The 17,152-nt window shown below is 39.9% G+C and overlaps 1 protein-coding gene across 2 annotated transcripts in view; it reads right to left on the bottom strand.

Moving 5' to 3' along the window:
- Nucleotides 1-3,079: 3,079 nt before the first annotated feature.
- Nucleotides 3,080-17,152, bottom strand: part of ANAPC16 (anaphase promoting complex subunit 16) — a 30,554-nt gene continuing 16,481 nt past the window's right edge. For both annotated transcript variants that reach the window (XM_066621702.1, XM_066621699.1), the window contains exons 2-4: nucleotides 16,499-16,656; nucleotides 5,937-6,011; nucleotides 3,080-3,865 (exon numbers count right to left, since the gene is read on the bottom strand). In XM_066621702.1, the coding sequence (XP_066477799.1) occupies nucleotides 3,750-3,865; nucleotides 5,937-6,011; nucleotides 16,499-16,640 (333 nt within the window). In that variant the 5' untranslated portion in view covers nucleotides 16,641-16,656 and the 3' untranslated portion in view covers nucleotides 3,080-3,749. The remainder of the gene's footprint in view (nucleotides 3,866-5,936; nucleotides 6,012-16,498; nucleotides 16,657-17,152) is intronic.

Genomic DNA, 17,152 nt, shown 5'->3' with positions numbered 1-17,152 from the left:
ACTGGTACAAGTAAACAACAAGCCATCCAAAAAGCTGTTTCCACATGAGTTAGAGCTGGTAAACTTAATCTCCATTTTGGAGGTGTGAAAATCACTAACATTGAAGCAGTAAACAAGCTCCATTCAAATCAAGAGCACTGAATTCCTGGGATTAATTAAGGAGTGTGGGAGGGTTATTACATGGTTCAGATGAGAGATCAGAAAATGTGGCCTTCTGCCAACAGTCCTTCTAATAGTCAGAGCCCTGATCTAACTCTTTGCTCTCCATACAAACACATAGCACCCAAGTGCATGTGCTTAAATGCGTGGCTCCTGAATGCTTAAGTAGAAATAAAATACTGACCATGTAACAGGAGCCTTTTAAAGAAAAAAATCAAAAGCAACCAGAAAAGGAACCCGTTTCATCTGTGAACATTGTTGCTGCTCCCTCAGCACAGGCAGGGCGCAATGGCTGGGTTCCAAGCTGTAGGAGTCAGCCACACAAGAGATCTGTACGGTTTAAGCCACACTGCAAGGCAGTAGATCAGCAAATGTGCTCTTTTCAGCTTTAGAAGCACAGACAACTGCAAAGCAAGCCAACCTGGAACTACTGGCACGGTGTATAGCTCCCTTTTGGCGCAGACCAGCAATATTTGCTGTGCTATTGCTCCAAGTGATTTAAGAAGCCTCCCTCCTGCTGCTTGAATCTGGTGATATTGGCTGGAGATTTGTTTGTACATAATTAGAGTTCATGTACAGATTGTAGCACTTGGGAGGAAAGAGGAGCAGCAACAGCTTCAGCCAGTACAAAATGTTCCTCTGGTATCTCCAGGAAACCCCAAGAACATTACTGAACAAGGTCTTTTGTTGCATTCTCTCTCCTCTGGTAAAAATTTTAAAAGCTGCATTTCTATTTTCTATAATCCTCCCAATATAAAGCAATGTACTCAAGATGAGCTCAATTTCCAGATCACTGGTAGGTACAGAATGAACATTTTAAATGAACATCATTGAACAAAAGTTGACTATTTTTACCAGCAATTCTCTTGTCAAAAACAAAGAAAGAAGCTTCTAGGATAACCACATCTTTTAAAAATGAGGATCAAAGGTTTATTTACCAAAAAAAGACCTGTTTTCATAAAGTTGACATGGAAAAACACAACAGATGGAATTCCCACATGGTCTATATGCCATGGGAACATCAAACTCTTATGTCCTTGTACTAAAATAGTGAAAGGTGAACATTTCACTTCTCAACAAACTGAGTTGTGAGCTGTTTTGTCTCCTGATTCACAGTAAGATTTAAAGAAAAGTGTGTGCGTGTGTGTGGGCAATCTCTAGGTTGCAACCTGGCAACCATCTTCACAAACAGTTGTAAAAAAAAAAAAGTTTATTTACATTTTGATATTGTATAGACATACCACCCCAATGCCTTGTTCATTCTTGTTTAGCAGGTTTCAAAGCAACACTGATTTTCCACTTGAACTTCACCTAAGTGTATTTGTTACTGACCGCAGAAAATACTGTCAGGCTAGGAGAGTTTTTACTTGACCAACAGCATTTGTAGGATAGTAAGCTTTTGAATTCTCCAAAACTTTTTTCATCACTCACTAAGGGTTGCGTCTGCTCTGTAATGAAAATTAAGTATAAATTGCTCCCAAACTTCACAAAATGCGTGTGTCAAAAAAGGAATTTAGGATGCATTGTTCCATGCATGAAGAGTTCCAGCAGGATAGTTTGGATCAGACAAAGTAATTGTACTATTACGAAGTGGAATGACCTCTTCTAAGGAAACAATGATAGCTATGAGGTAATGTAGCTTTGTGTAAAGAAGACTAGATATTTTTCCATATAGCCACTGCATGGCAAATTTGTGGACAACTAACTGCAGAGAAACAGACACCTTGATCAGTAATGAAAAAATGGAAAAACATCACTGGTTGTATGGTTGCAACTTGTTAATATAACCTGAATATCATTTCTGTGAATATGGTAGACATACCATCAGTTATATCCTGGCATGTTGCATTAATTCCAAGGAATTATTATATAATAATTACAACTGTGACCCTCAAAATGTTACAAATCAGAGTTGATCCTGAAGAAAATTGGATACACAGGATTGTATACTAATAAAGACCACCAATCAATATTTACTTAGGAGTTCTACTGTGTTCAATGGAATTTACTTCTAGGTGTGTGCTGTGGATGGCTGCCAGATGTAGTTTGTATGCACTGCTCTGACTTAGAAAAGTGGGCATGTGACAGGAGGTGTGATCTTGGGGTGTTTTTCTCTTCCATTGTTCCCTATTGTTCCCTATTCCCTATCCTATTGTAGGATTGGATTAGGGATCCCTATTGTATCCCTATTCCCTATCCCTATTTACTTATGCCTATGCCAGCTTTGTACCTGGTGTAACATTTTTCTAGTGTCATGGGTTTGTCCACTGTCTGAAGGGGTGTTGGGATATGGCGAATGTTGACATCTCATTCCTCCTATGTTATGACCCATCTCTTCCCCATTTTGGCCTCTCTGCTGGCAAAGTTGCTCTGGCATTCTAGTTATGCCAGCACAGCATTTTTTCTAGCATGGCACTGGCATCCATGGTGCATTTGTCAGCAGGTAGACATGTGCTCGTGGGACCATCATTGAACTGGCATACATGGAGATATGATGTATCTCAAGGATACAGGGCAGTTTATAGCAGTTTATAAAAGGGCAGTTTATAGCATTTCAAGCTGGATTCATGCATATCTGCATGAAATTCCCATTGGCATGAAATCAGTAAAATAAATTGGATGGAAGCCAGAGTACACAGTGTAACCATAAGATGTCTTTCACAAGCAAAATGTACTTAAGAAGGAATGTCTAGAGACACAATGCTGTCAGCTAGGATGTTACTTCTGTGTGCTGTTAGAAACTTGAACTTAAACAATACTTCTACTGGGTCTGTTTCTTATATAGCTTCTAAAAATAAGAGAATGTTATCCATATTTAAATATGGAACTACGTAGTTGCTTTATAGAACTCCATGCTGGCACCAGCCAATTTCCATTCTTCCCACCCCCAGACCCTTAAAAGAATACTGAGACAGACTCCTTAACATTTGAAATAATTTATTTGCCAAACAGGACAGTTCAAGTGCACTGGAACAAAGGAAAAGACAGCAGATGCCTCTTTTCAAAGACTTGCTCTTTTTGCATTTAACAGCAATCATCCTCTGCCAATATTTCAACAAAGAGAAACAACTAAGAAAATGCAGACTCAGCAAAACCCAGGATATCTAAATACAGGAAATGGTTAACATTCTCCTGCCCTCTTAGTGATTCCGTCCTATTGTTTTATCACATCCATCTTCAAAAGAACAGCTTAAAGCCAAAGCTTCATGCCTTTTGACTCTATAAAAAGCTTTATGCCATCTGAACAGTAACAAGGGTCCAATTATCTGGCTAGATTTCAACACATATGTTCCAAGGTCAGCATAAGGATGACCAATCCCTTCCCTTTAAAGCAAACAGGTTCTTCCCTGAAAATTGATTGCCTTTGTTTAGTTACAGAAATCACATGATTCTGAAACAAGAAGTCCATTCTGTTGGAAAACTGAATAAGGTTTCACCGTTGTGTCACCAGCTTACTGGATCTGGTAAAAGAAATGTTAGTGCTAGATTGTTTATTATACATGGCTGGGAGTTTAGCACAGAACCAAACAGTGTTTTAAAATGGAGCTATGCAACTGATTTATCTTTCCACATTAATGAAGTACAAGCTTTCAACCTGATGATGGAGTGAATCCCAGCAGCTGTTCTATGGGCTTGTACCTCCATTCATCTGCTTCCAGTTCTTCAACTAAACCAGCTAGTTTTTCCATCCGAGCAACCTGCTGATCTGCAATAGACAAAGTTTAACTGCAGTTTGCAATCAGCTCTCAGTTAAGCCTTCAAAATGAATACATTAACACCTATGAACTGTCGTTTGCAGTATACAGTTCTTTTATCAGTTAAAGGAAAGTTCAGTTCATTCCACACCTCACCAGACTAGTGTGCTCTTAAACAGATTGAGTCAATAATATAATGCATCTCCAATACAAAATGCATCAATATTTTGAATGAACAAAATCATCCTGAACTAATCACATTTCACCCAACTGATCCTCTAATTCTCCCACTCCAAGAAAAGCAAATAATTACTTATATTGATCCTGCTTTGAACCATTACACCTGAGAAGGTTTTTCCAGATCTGATTTTACTTTCTGTACAATGAACCCTCAATTTAACAGACTAATGGGGAAAAGGGATGCCTGTTAATGCCAAAAGTTTATTAAATCCAAATGCTTATGTGCATGTACACATGCATGTACATCTGACTAGTTTTTAAAGAAGCAGACAACAGCCATTACTTCCAATGTCTGTTAAAGGGAGAGGTTTACTGTATTATAATTTCTTTTGAATCTTCACTGAGATAGAGCCAATGCCAACATTCCAGTACTCACAGCCTAAAGCAGCACTCTCCAAACTGCTGCTCTACAGAAAAGCCATCCTGGGCACAAAAAGAGCTTACTGTTGCACGGGGCAGCCTGATTTCTTTGCTGCCTATCCCCCCAAACGTTGGGCTGGGCAGTTATATCTGCCCAGAAATCTGAGCACCGAGCATGCTGGGTCACTGGAATGCAGAAGAAGCTGCCCGGCACGACATTTAGGGGACATCAGCAGCAAAGTTATCAGGTTGAATGGTAAGCTCCGTTCATGTGGGGGAGGGATTTCCACAGGTGCCAGATCCTGCTTGCAGTTTGGCTCCCACTGGTCTAAAGAGATGTGAAGAAACATCTTTTCAAACCATTAACATTTGTGTTTAGACTATTATGGTTGCCCTCCATAACCATTCTGTCTCACATGAATTGCGGTATGTCCTCACTTGAGGACCTAAACAGGTTTTACTTTAATCTTTGTAAAAAAAGATTTCTTTGGCAACACGGACGAGATAACTTTCCTTTATTTGTCTCCCAAGATTTCACAATCACAAGTCCACTGACATCCTGCCTTTAGTTCTGGAAAACCTTATTCCTCAGAGGAACAGGGAAAACCTTAAGGTCTTCAGCGAATAAATCCTTTCTATTCCACTGGGCTACAGCTGAGGCACCAGATTACCATTATAATAGTCTTACACGGCAATCCTATGCAAATTTACACAAAGTCCTGTTCATACTACATGCATATTACTGGGCATACAGTCCTGTTCGTATATTATAGCCCTAATATAATTAAATAAGGTTTGCTTATATGATAATCTACTCTCTAGGCCCAGGAAGATACCTATTGAAGTATGTTATTGAACTGTAAAGATGAATATTTGCAACGGGTTTTGTTTTCAAAGTGGTCCTCTAATAAATACAATTTTTTGGATTGATTGTTGCATCTGAAGGACTCTTTCCAATCTCCTGAATATGACTCGAACAGTAAATTCTCCAGTTCCAATCACAGAGTTAAGCTATCCAGACCATAAGCTCAACATTTTCCATAAAGCTATAAAGAGATCTTGCAATCTCTTCCCACTATGATGGCACTGGAGAAATTGCAACTATCTCTAATATACCACATAAGCCAGGAAGAAGAGATGCAGAGAGATCAGATATAAAGCAACTGACCTGAAAACCAAACTTATTAAAAGAGCAGAAGTACTATTTACTTTTTGGTAGAAATACAGGATCCTTCTTATGCAAGCAATGCAATACCAAGTAATAGAATTTACTAACTTATCTGCCCCAAAACTAGACATCATAGTTTTTTCTATGACTACAAACAACTATATACGATAACATTATGTTAATAGGTTCACTACAGATCAACTTGATTACCATTCTGTGCTTCTGCCAATCACCTCAAGGCACACAGCAGGAAATTTTGCAACTTCTACTGTGAACATATCCTATGACACTTCATATTATGTTAGATTACTTACCATGTTTCACTTGCTTTAGTGTGGATGCAACCTGGTAGCTGAAAACTGATTCACAGAGAAATCTTTCAGAGCCATCTGTAAATAGAAAAGGCAGGCAATTTAATCAATAAGATTTATTTCACACAGACACACACACCCACCCACCCACACACACCCAAGCAGTGGGCCCATCTGAATTGTGCCACTGAGAACAACAGTTCTGTTTCTGTGCTAAAGATTCAAGTCCAGCCTGAGGTTTATTTAGTAATGAGACAATTAACTAGCTGCTTGAGAAGCTTCATAAGAATCTAGGAGCAACCCTGCTGGATCAGACCAGGAGTTCATCTTGATCAGCATCCTGTTTCCAAAGGTGGCCTAATGTTTCCAGAAAGCCCATAATGAGGGCACGAAGGCAACATAGGGAAGTCTCTCCCCTGGTGTCTGCCTTCCAGCAATGGATATTCCTATACCCCATGAAGCAAGAAAATAGCAGCAACCAGGACATCTAAAGGGCTGGGATAGTGGGAAGTACTGAACATCACTTCCTCAACCAGTGCCCCAGCCACTGGAGCTGTGTTGTCAACAGTAGCCAGTTTTGCTGTTAGCTCACTGAACAACCTTCTAGCAGGGCAGCGCACTATCATAAACCCTTGACCAAAGAACGGTACAGTCCTATCTGGGATAGTCATACTCTTCCACCGAGCACACAGCTTCTGGAGGGATGCACATGGAGCGATGAGGAGACAACCACCTAACCAGCCAAATCAACCCTGGTGATCAATGGGGTGACAGGTGTTCCAGCTAGATCGCCCTCACATCCAACAATCTTCTAGACCAGTGGTTCTCACACATTTAGCACCGGGACCCACTTTTTAGAATGAGAATCTGTCAAGACCCACTGGAAGTGACATCATGACCAGAAGTGACATCATCAAGCAGGAACATTTTTAACAATCCTAGGCTGCCTAACCACACTTACCCAGGAGTAAGTCCCATTGACTATCATTATTAAAAGCATATACAGAGTAGCCTGTTCAAAGTACAGATATCTCACATTTCCCCAGATGCATTCACATACCAGGGTAGCATCATGTCTGATATATTAGAAATAAAATATTGAAATGAATGGGGACCCACCTGAAATTGGCTCGCGACCCACCTAGTGGGTCCCCACCCACAGTTTGAGAAACACTATTCTAGATAAACGTTGCTAAACATCAGCGCTCTAGCTGCCCTGAGAGAAGTACCTGTGGATGAACAGATTTTTCATGCAGTGTGCCAAGCTCAGAGCCCACAACCAGAAGATGACTAAACAATGCAGAACAGAAACAGAAAGAGCCATCTCGCACATGAAGGGCCAGACTACATGCAAAAAGAGATACATAAATACATTGTACTTTATTTTTTTTGTAAATAGCAGCTTTAGGAGCCCTCAATTTGGGTTGAAAAGGTGGTACAGTATGGGGAAAAGGGTTTTTAGCACTAGGTGGAAAGATTTTTATTAATGAGGCAATGGCAAGTGGCAGGGAATGGTTTCACTGGGAAAACAACACAGGGGAAGGGATTAAACGTCCCTCCCCCCATACTACAGTCTTAATCCAGATTGCCCTTGACAGTTATGGATGAAATGTGGTCAATACATACAGTAAATCAATACTGCCCTTGAACCTAGAGATTCCACATAACTATCACAGCTAATAGCCAGTGATGGACATGTCTTCAATGACTTTGTTTAAATCATTTTAAAGTCATCTAAGCCAGTGACCATCACCAATTCTTGGGCCAGCAAACTCCATACTTATGCATTGATACCACATTTTAGTGTTCTAAGGGAGGGCGAAACATTTCCTTCAGCACAGTTCATCACGTTCATAAACTCCTAAATGCTTATGGGTCTCTTTTATCTAAACTAAAGAAACTCAAAATGCTTTCTGTCTTCCTCACTGGGGAGGTGCTCTTACCCCTTGAGTGTCTTGAATTGCCTTTCTAGACATCTTTTCCAGTTCTATGACATCCTTTTTTAGATGGAGCAACCAGAACTGTAAGCAGGATTCTAAAACATACTATTGATTATTAAAGTCATTATGATATTGGCCATTTTATTTTTAATTCATTTCCTAATTCTTAGCACATAATTTTCCCTTTCCTTGCACTGTGTGCCTACGCCTCTGGGAAAAACTACCATTTGTGCCAAGAAAGCATAGATATCACAGAAGTAGCTAATTCTTGTCTCCCAAACATCAAAAAGGAGATCAGCAGATCTCCACCCAACATTCATGAACTTGAAGCGAAGAAGCCAATTATCTACTAGACTTTTTATGACAAATGACTTCAATTCCTTTAGAAGTGACAAAACTCAGCCTTGAAACAAAAAAATTCATTGGTTTCCTGAAAGTGTCACAGCAATACTGAAATTTCAATTAAGATTCAAGAGTTCTTCAAATTGGTACAAGACTGAGCACTATGTCTGTGCCCAAGAACAGTGTGAAAAATAGTGGGCAAATCTCAGTCTGAAGTTCTGAACAAAATCTATTCTCTCCAGAACAGCTATTTAGTAAGGCTCTGGATGACTCATCTGTGATGGTGAAGCACACCTTGCCTAGCCTAGAACAATGCAGAGGTACATGCAACAATACACAGTCAAGTATCTCAAGATATAATCCATGCATTAATACCAATAACTGTGACAGCAGCTGTTCTTTAACCCATTTCTGCCCAGTCCACAGGTGTATACATTGTTCAGCAGAAGTGGTTTAACTCAGGCTCACATAGCAAAAAACTAATTGATCAAGGGAACAAAGTTTTTAAACACAGAAGACAATTGCTTCCTTTTTCATTATCAATCTGCCACTGAAACAGGCCACTATACAACCCCTAGGACAAAAACTGGAAGATATACAATTAGCATACTGGTCCCTGAAAACAAGGCACTAGCACATTCCACCCAATAAGGAAAATATGAAATATTAGTTAGCAATGGCTTTATCCAGCTCCTCATGTATAAGACCACCAATATCCCAATGATACTTTCTCAAAAGGACATACATCACCACAAATTACTTAAGGATTGAGTCGTCCCTCAAATAAAAAGATTTGGACTTTTCTTGAACTTTAACCCATTTCTGCCCAGCCCACACATTTGATCCCTGTTGCATATATGCAACGTTGGGCAGAAATGGCTTAAGTCCCCCTCCCTTACAAAGCAACATTAAGTAGCCCTGCTCTCGAATGCTTTATTTCATTAAGCTTTGTGAATGGAGTTTTCAGGTTTCAAGGTAGAAGAGAAAACACGATGGCCATGTATGAGATAAATTACTTGGTTTAGTTTAGGGAAAAAAGGCTATGTAGGATAGGACTGCATTCTATGCACATCTGAGAAAGTAAAAAGAGTTATAGATCCAAGATATTTTCTCCCCTCTTTCACCAAGGCACAGAACTACAGCAACAGATGGGAGGTAGGGTGCATGTGGCCTTTTTGCCCCAAATAATGTTCTTACGGGGATTTCTAATACTGCATGGAGTTTGCTTCATATTAATTGTCCACCACAGCTGAGGCTGGGAAATACTTTGCACCCAGGCAACACTAGTTAGCAGTTGGGTGTGTAGGTGTGTGCAGCTTTCCGCTATAATGTGTAGGCTCAGCTGATTTCCATGACTCATCTCAGCACGATCTATTCTGCAGGCATTGTTTGGCATCATGTACCTGGCTCATTCCTGCTCTGTGCTGCTGGGACATGAAAATATTAAGCACAAATCTGTAATGTTAAGCATACATCTGTAGGGTCCTGCCAAGCCAGGGAGTAGAAGTGAAGAAATGTTGGGTCTATTTTCAGCCCTGTAACTCTACACCAGGGGTGCCCAAACACCGGCCCTGGGGCCACTTGCGGCCCTTGAGGAGTCCCAATGCGGCCCTCAGGGAGCCCCCAGTCTCCAATGAGCCTCTGGTCCTCCAGAGATTTGTTGGAGCCCGCACTGGCCCGACGCAAGTGCTTTCAGCATGAGGGCAATTGTTTGACCTCTCACGTGAGCTGTGGGATGAGGGCTCCCTTCACTGCTTGCTGTTTCATGTCTGTGATGCAGCAGTGGCAGCAAAGGAAAGGCCAGCCTTGCTTTGTGCAAGGCCTTTTATAGGCTTTGAGCTATTGCAAGACCTTCATTCATTCATATAAGTTCATCTTTAATATATTCATTTATGTAAACTTATGTAAATTTATTCAAATTTTAAATGTAAATTAATTCTTTTTTCCCCAGCCCCCGACACAGTGTCAGAGAGATGATGTGGCCCTCCGGCCAAAAACTTTGGACACCCCTGCTCTACACTGACAAGTACATGAACAATTTGCCTAGTAATATACTCTATTTTAGCTATCAAAGGAATTTTTAATGCTTAATTTTTTTCAAGATACTACCAACTTATAATCCCTTTTGACACATTCAGATATGATGTGTCAAGTGCTTTTTTTTCCACATGAGTAGACCGTGTGCCAAAAGTCTGGGGACAACACGCTGCAAGATGTCCCTGGAGGGATGTGGAAGGGTCTCACCTTGAAGTTATTAGCTGCAACACGGTACTCCAGGCAAGGAAAAGGAGAGACGTATTAGCTCCTCCTCACTGCTTTTCTGTATGGGATACATAGGATTGTGCCCCAAATATTTATTTCTGTAGGTGTACTTTTTGGGCTCCCCACAACTGGATGAGAACAGGTAATAAGGTGTAGTTGTCCCAAATTATTATTCTAAAGGACTGGATACGCCCACATGTAGCTGACCTCCAACATGCAGTCAGAAAGAACCCAGCAACACAGCCAAGATAGAGGAGGCACTTAAAGGCTGCAAAATGCACTATCAAGACTAAGGACAAAAAGTCCTTCAAAGGACAAGCATCTTGCTGCTGCCAGATTGTAGTTCTATAACTCAGCTGAGGAAAGCTGCACAGGCATTAAAGTCTAGCAATTTATTATTAGCCACCTAGGTCATCATTGGGTACAAATGAAGTGCAGTTAAGCACCTTTAAATCTAATTATTTATGTGGGTCCTCGAAGTGCTGGCTGGTGCCTGCTATCTTTTTCTATCCTGTTATTTCCAATATTGTTTTGAAGGTCTCTGTAAAGTGCAACTGACAAGGTCGGTACACATTTCCATGCTGAAAGCATTGCCACTAACCAAACTGAGAGGATCACTTGGCTCAGCAATCAGCTTGCAACATTCTTTTAAAATACCTTCACCTTTGAAGTGAAGGAAGTACTTCCTTGTTTTCTGAAAAGCCATCATGCATGCTGAACACTCTGGTCACCACAAGCACTCTTGCACTCAATGGTGCTTATGTCCATGCAGAACGATCTGTAATTATGTTTTCTTAAACCTAGATTTCTCCAGATAGGAAATAATCTGGAATTTTCCACATCAGGTCTAGCAGCCAGACTCCCAGCTAACTGGGCAATGAGGCACTTTTTTTAAAAAGTGGTATTCTATTTAGCAGGGGGAGAGAAACCATCTCTATTAATCTCAACATAATATCTCCCCCAAAGACTGTTTACTGGTGAGTCTTTTTACTCCCCCCCCCCACTCCTAGACTGTGAGTTACTTTGGTACAAGGAACCATTTTCTCCTTCTTTTGCTGTGCATGTACTTTTGTATTGAAAGCAATATATAAAATATTCTAAACAAGTATTACTGGCCAGTTTATATTTGGCACTTAAATAACCAGATTATACTTTGCAAATAAGTGAAACTTGGAACAAACATGCCCATTAACTCAAAGGCAAAGATCGTGTTAGGTTAACCCTGGTCCAAAGAGTTATACACACTACCACTTTAGAGAAAACCACTGGCAATGTAAAACAAAGATGTACGTCATCTGCATCTGGTTCTGCTTGTTCAAGAAGTGCTTCGAATATCTCTTTCTCAAAACAGCATTGCCCTTACCATGTCATAAAGTTAAAAATAAATTTATAAAAACAAAGAGAGTTTCAAAAGTGGTATAGCCATGAGATCTCTAGTTCAGATAAACTCCCATCATGCACTAGAGAGGGCTACAGGTAGACGTGTTTGTTTCCGAAGAGTAATATAGGATTACAACCTAAGTCTTACTGAACACAATGGGTTTATTTCTAAGTAAAATAACACAATTTTCCAACACCTCTAGCTATAAAGAGCACAGCCACAGTCATTGTGGAAGCCACATTTATATCTCTCATGCATGGGAATCAAATTCACACCTCCCATTTCCCATTGCATTAGTAAGAAGCTTACAGTGTTGACTTTTTTGACCTTGCTGTTCCAGTATGCATTTTTCCTTGCCCTTCCCAATCTATTGCAAACTAATTGTTCCCCAGGCGGGTGACATATATACCTCTTTGTGCACTGTTACGAAGACTGCATGTACGGAATCCTTGGCACAGCAGTGTTGTTTTAAACCCTTCTCCAGAGGAGCTTGTGGCGCATGGGTTCTCTAGAGAACCTGACTTACTGGGTTATGGAGTGGGCTGCCTATTGCCATTTGAATGATACGTCCCACTTTCCTGTAGTTTGTGATGGCAAAATAGTTATTTGCAGTTGTTGCTGCAGTTTGCAGATTGTTGCTGGGTTTGGACTATCAGGATTTAGAAGTTCTGTCTGAGGGAGCATTGATGATGCTTGAGATCATAAATTTCAGATGCCATCCTCCAAATCAGAGAGCTATAGAGACCACTGACAAAGACAGCGCTATGGGTTTTTTCTGTATGCTTGTGCATTGTGTCTGGGAGATGTGCAATGGATTTCATTATGTCAACATGGCATCTCTGCTATCACCATGCACTGGCTGGTGCCTTCCTTAAATGCATACTGTGCAAGGACTGTAATTGGTGGGCAGAAGTGGGTGTGGCTGCCAGGGCTGCTACATTATCCCTTATTTCTATTGGTATTTTGTTGCGGAGAATGCACAGACTTGCAACTATGATTTGTCACAGCAAGATTCACTCAGCAGGACCATAAGATCAGCCTTTAAGGCTGTGTTATTATCTACACTCACTTAGCAGTAAGTTGTACTGAATTCACTGCAATCTACTTCAAAGCATATATGCACAGGGCTATGCTGCTGTACAGAAGGAAAAAAATCAACAGATCTATTTCAAGCTACAATTAAAAAGAAAAAAAGGACAAATAAGTTCTTCTCTTCAGAGCTGCTGAAGATCTTGGCATGTGCAACTTTCCAAGTCAAACAAGACATACAGTTCAGCCCTGTTAGTTCTCACTCTTGTGTTACAAATGGAAGATTATTTGGGCCAGCATCTAACCAAGATAAGCTAGAAATGTATGTTATCAAAGGCACAAGTGCTGGTCAAAAGATAACTCATCATAAATTTAATGCCAATGTCAGCAGAGCAGAGGGTTATGAACTTATATGAGAACTCATGAAAGGTGATACAGAATTACACAGTTCCTTTGGAAAGCACACTTCTGTTCCTCCCTGGCTTGCAGCTTACACTACTGCATGCACTTAAAATAATCAACATCAATTCCTGCTCCAACACACACCATGAGACCTGAGCCTCAACATGACTTAGAAGTAGCTAGACTAGGCAAATAGAAATAGCTGGGCTGCTTTAAGAAGGAAGTTCTGCCAACAATTCTAAATCAGGCAGTGACTGATTTACCATTTAATGTGGATCAGAATATCCTCCTACCACTGCTGATGCATTTTCCTTCAAGATAGGAAAGCCTACACTGTGGTGGGGGTGGTGTTCTTAAATGTCCTAGGATTATGCACACTCTTCTCACATGAGCAAGCCATCTGATGCAAGATCAATTGAAATGTCTCCAATGTACACCACGGAAGTGCCTGATGGATAGTTTTCGTATGTCAACTTGTAGGTGCAGTGGACTTCCTGTACTACCAAACTTTCTAAAGCATAAGTACAACACCATCTAATCTGTCAGGTGCATTTAAAAACACACACACAGTCCAGTAACACAACAGTACTTCAATATTTTAATTTGGTTCTAGGGGCTCATTAAGCCCAAGAATATTTAATCATAATTATCTCAACAGTTTGATGTACAGATGCTACTGTGTATGTATTTTTTAAATTACCATCATAATGCAGTATAAATACTGCAGCAAAGCCAGTGTTCATTCAGCACAGTGTTAGTATGGTATGTATAAACATACAAGTTATTCTTCCTGAATTTGATAAAAAATCCTAATCCAATGCAATCCTTTACCAGGAAAGCAGAAGATGAAACAGCAATAATAGCACTATAACCACTGATCTTAGAAACACTACTTATTTCTATCCTATCTTTTTAAAAAGTGGATTTCTAACCCTCATGATCAGCAAAATAAGTCCAAGGGATGGCAAATGTTTCTGAAGGCATTTGTCAGTGGTGAGTAACTCAGGCACAAATGCCTTATCTTGCTATAATACGTTTTCATTTTCACTTCTGTATTATGTATGGAATAGATTATTAGTTCAGCCAAACCATGTAAAATAACTGCTGTCAAATGCAAACAGTAAGGGAACTTTGAACTTCAATTTTCACTACTGGGATGTTACATCCTATTTCTGCTATTAGTGCTACTTCTGAATCACCGACTACAATGAAAATAGGTTGAGAGCACCAATACTTATGTTAGTGGAACAGCACTCAAGTAAAAGGAGGTCACACAATTCCCAAAGAAGGCACTTATAGCAATTTTATGAATAATATAATTTATTTTCCTACATGTGAGAACAAACCATTTGTTTCAATTATTTATACTCAGTTTCTTTCTCAAAGTAAATGCAAAACAGTCAATAAAAAGATGACAATATCAAAATCTATAAAAATCTAACAATAAAGAGATAAGCAATCTAAAAAAGTGACTAACAACAAAAGATAAAAAATCTCAAATAGACATAATGGTGCAAATCAGAACCATTTTTTCTTCCAAATATAACAGTATCAAGGATCCCATCTCCTTTTACAACACTATTTTCTGAATCCCCACAGAAAGGGCAGACTAGTGCAAATACATATATTAGATAGCGTAAAAGGACTAGCATTCTACAAAGCAGGATAAAGATACAGAGAATTCAGTTTCTTGTCTAGCAGAAAGAAGTAGGGCAGCTTTATTCCACTTGTGGAACATCTGCACCTTTAGGGAACCATTGTCTCAATGAGTAGGCTGCTCAAACTACTCTGAAAAAACAGATCATATTACATCTACAACTGGAATTACCTTTACTTAAGAGCATATAAGTGCCTATGCTATCAGACAGACAGTACAATGTGACAGTCAATGAAATGAAGGAAGAGCTTCAATTAAGACAACATTCAGTTCCTCACAAGTGGCTAAAGACCACATGAGTTTTCATGGAAAAAAAAATGCAAAGATGCCTTTGTTCTTTCCTTTTTGAGCCCAGCAATAGACAGGGAGAAAGTGGTAAAACATTAGCCAAGAGGAGGCAAGAAAGGGAGAACTAACAAAAATTAAAAAGCCATCAAGGCAAAGCAGGAAGCATGTTCCTCAAATCTGTGATTCACAGAACTGTCAGGAGCTAATCTGAAAACTCTGTTAATCGCTTGGAGGCTGTGAGATAGAAGGCAGCAGCAGTCCTACCTCTAGTACTGTCCCTTTGACTATCTTCCCCTTCTACTTGCTATATGAGGCACAGGCTGATACAGTAGACAGGTGAGAAAGCTATGGGAAAGGACCACTTGGGAAGCAAGTAGTGCAATTGCACACTTCTTTAAAAGCTCAGAGGCTTCAAGACAAGCAGTCTCCTTGTTAATACCTGGTAACCCTAAGTATCAGTGAATGTGCTCTATAATTAACTAGATTGAATCTTGGGAGGAGGATACAAACTTCACCTCATGAACATTCCAAGCCCAATTGATTAAGATTTCTTTCAACTACAACATCAGCAAAGTGATGCCTGGAATCAATATGGGTCATTGTAATAAATCTAATTGTTGTGCCAGTTACGTAAATGCAAAAGGGTTACAAAGTGACTGTACATGCCACTTGAACACTCTCCATGCAGCACAGTCTTTAGGTTTACCCAAAAGCAAGGCCCTCAGAGTTTAATGGGGCTTACTCCTTAGTAAACATGCACAGAAACAAAACCTATGTGGAGAGCCATATAAAGTTAATTCTGCAACTTCTTTTTACTTCTCTGTAATTACCCCCACCTGCAGAGAGATGCACTTTGCAGTAACCTGAGGCTGAGCTGAAATCTGCCTGTTACCCATTTTGCAACAATACTTGTAGGTTGCAAAAGAGGGGGAGGGAGAGTGCGCTCTTCTTGGTAACTTTTGGCCACCATGTTTATTACCCAGAAGGGACTGGGATATATGGTATGTTTATAACATAATGTTGCTCCCAAAGGACTTCTGAGAAATAAACATTGTGGCTTCTATTCATTCTGAAATTGGTGGTAGCGACCAAAATGAAAGAAGTGATTTGGAAGCTTAAAGTTTTCAACTCAGAATGTTCAATTTGGCCTTAGTAATGACCCACAGAAAGCACTGGAGCAGGGGCACAACTATATTATGCTCTGTTCAGTCAAAATTACTTTTACTTTCTGGACTCAAATGACAAAGCTGTGCAGAGCAATTACCTTCTAGCATTTCCCCAGCTCCTTTGGGGTAAGTAAAAAGAGCTTTGCGTGGTGTGGCAAGATCTGAGACACTGAACCCAGATCCAGTTACAGAGCTTCCACTTATTCCACCAGCTGAAGACGAAGAAGAAGAGGCAGCCATTTTGCTTGGTCTGAATCTGAAGATAAAAGAAAGAGACAAAACTAAATTGAGAGAGAAGATCCTTTCAGCAATATTATTAAATACTCTAACTTGATACAAGAATACTTAAATGCCTAGTTCATAAAAAGCATTCTGCTTTCTTAAGATTCTAAGTTCAAATGGACCACATGTAACTAGTCAATTGCTAAGTAATTTATTTTAAACCATTACTAAATTAAAACATATTCGTACATTTCACTACTTATTGTTTGTGTTGCTTGCTTTGTGTCATGCAGGGCTAGCAGTAGAGAGAATCTGGTTGCACTTCGTTGGCACAGCGATGAAGGAAGAAATAACCAAGGCAAAGGAAGACATGAGGGGCTTGGCTTGAAGCAAACTACCATGTTTTTCAGGCTATAGGTGGTGACATTTTGCCAGCAATATACATGTCTTGATTTACAACTTGCATCAACTTATCTGTGAGCAAAGATCCATGCTATCTACCCTTGCCTTACAATTGTCATCATATTATC

Source organism: Tiliqua scincoides, chromosome 3 (genome assembly GCF_035046505.1).
Source record: "Tiliqua scincoides isolate rTilSci1 chromosome 3, rTilSci1.hap2, whole genome shotgun sequence".
Lineage (NCBI taxonomy): Eukaryota > Metazoa > Chordata > Lepidosauria > Squamata > Scincidae > Tiliqua > Tiliqua scincoides.
Note: the sequence above shows the minus strand (reverse complement) of the source record. Positions and strands in the feature narration are given on the sequence as shown.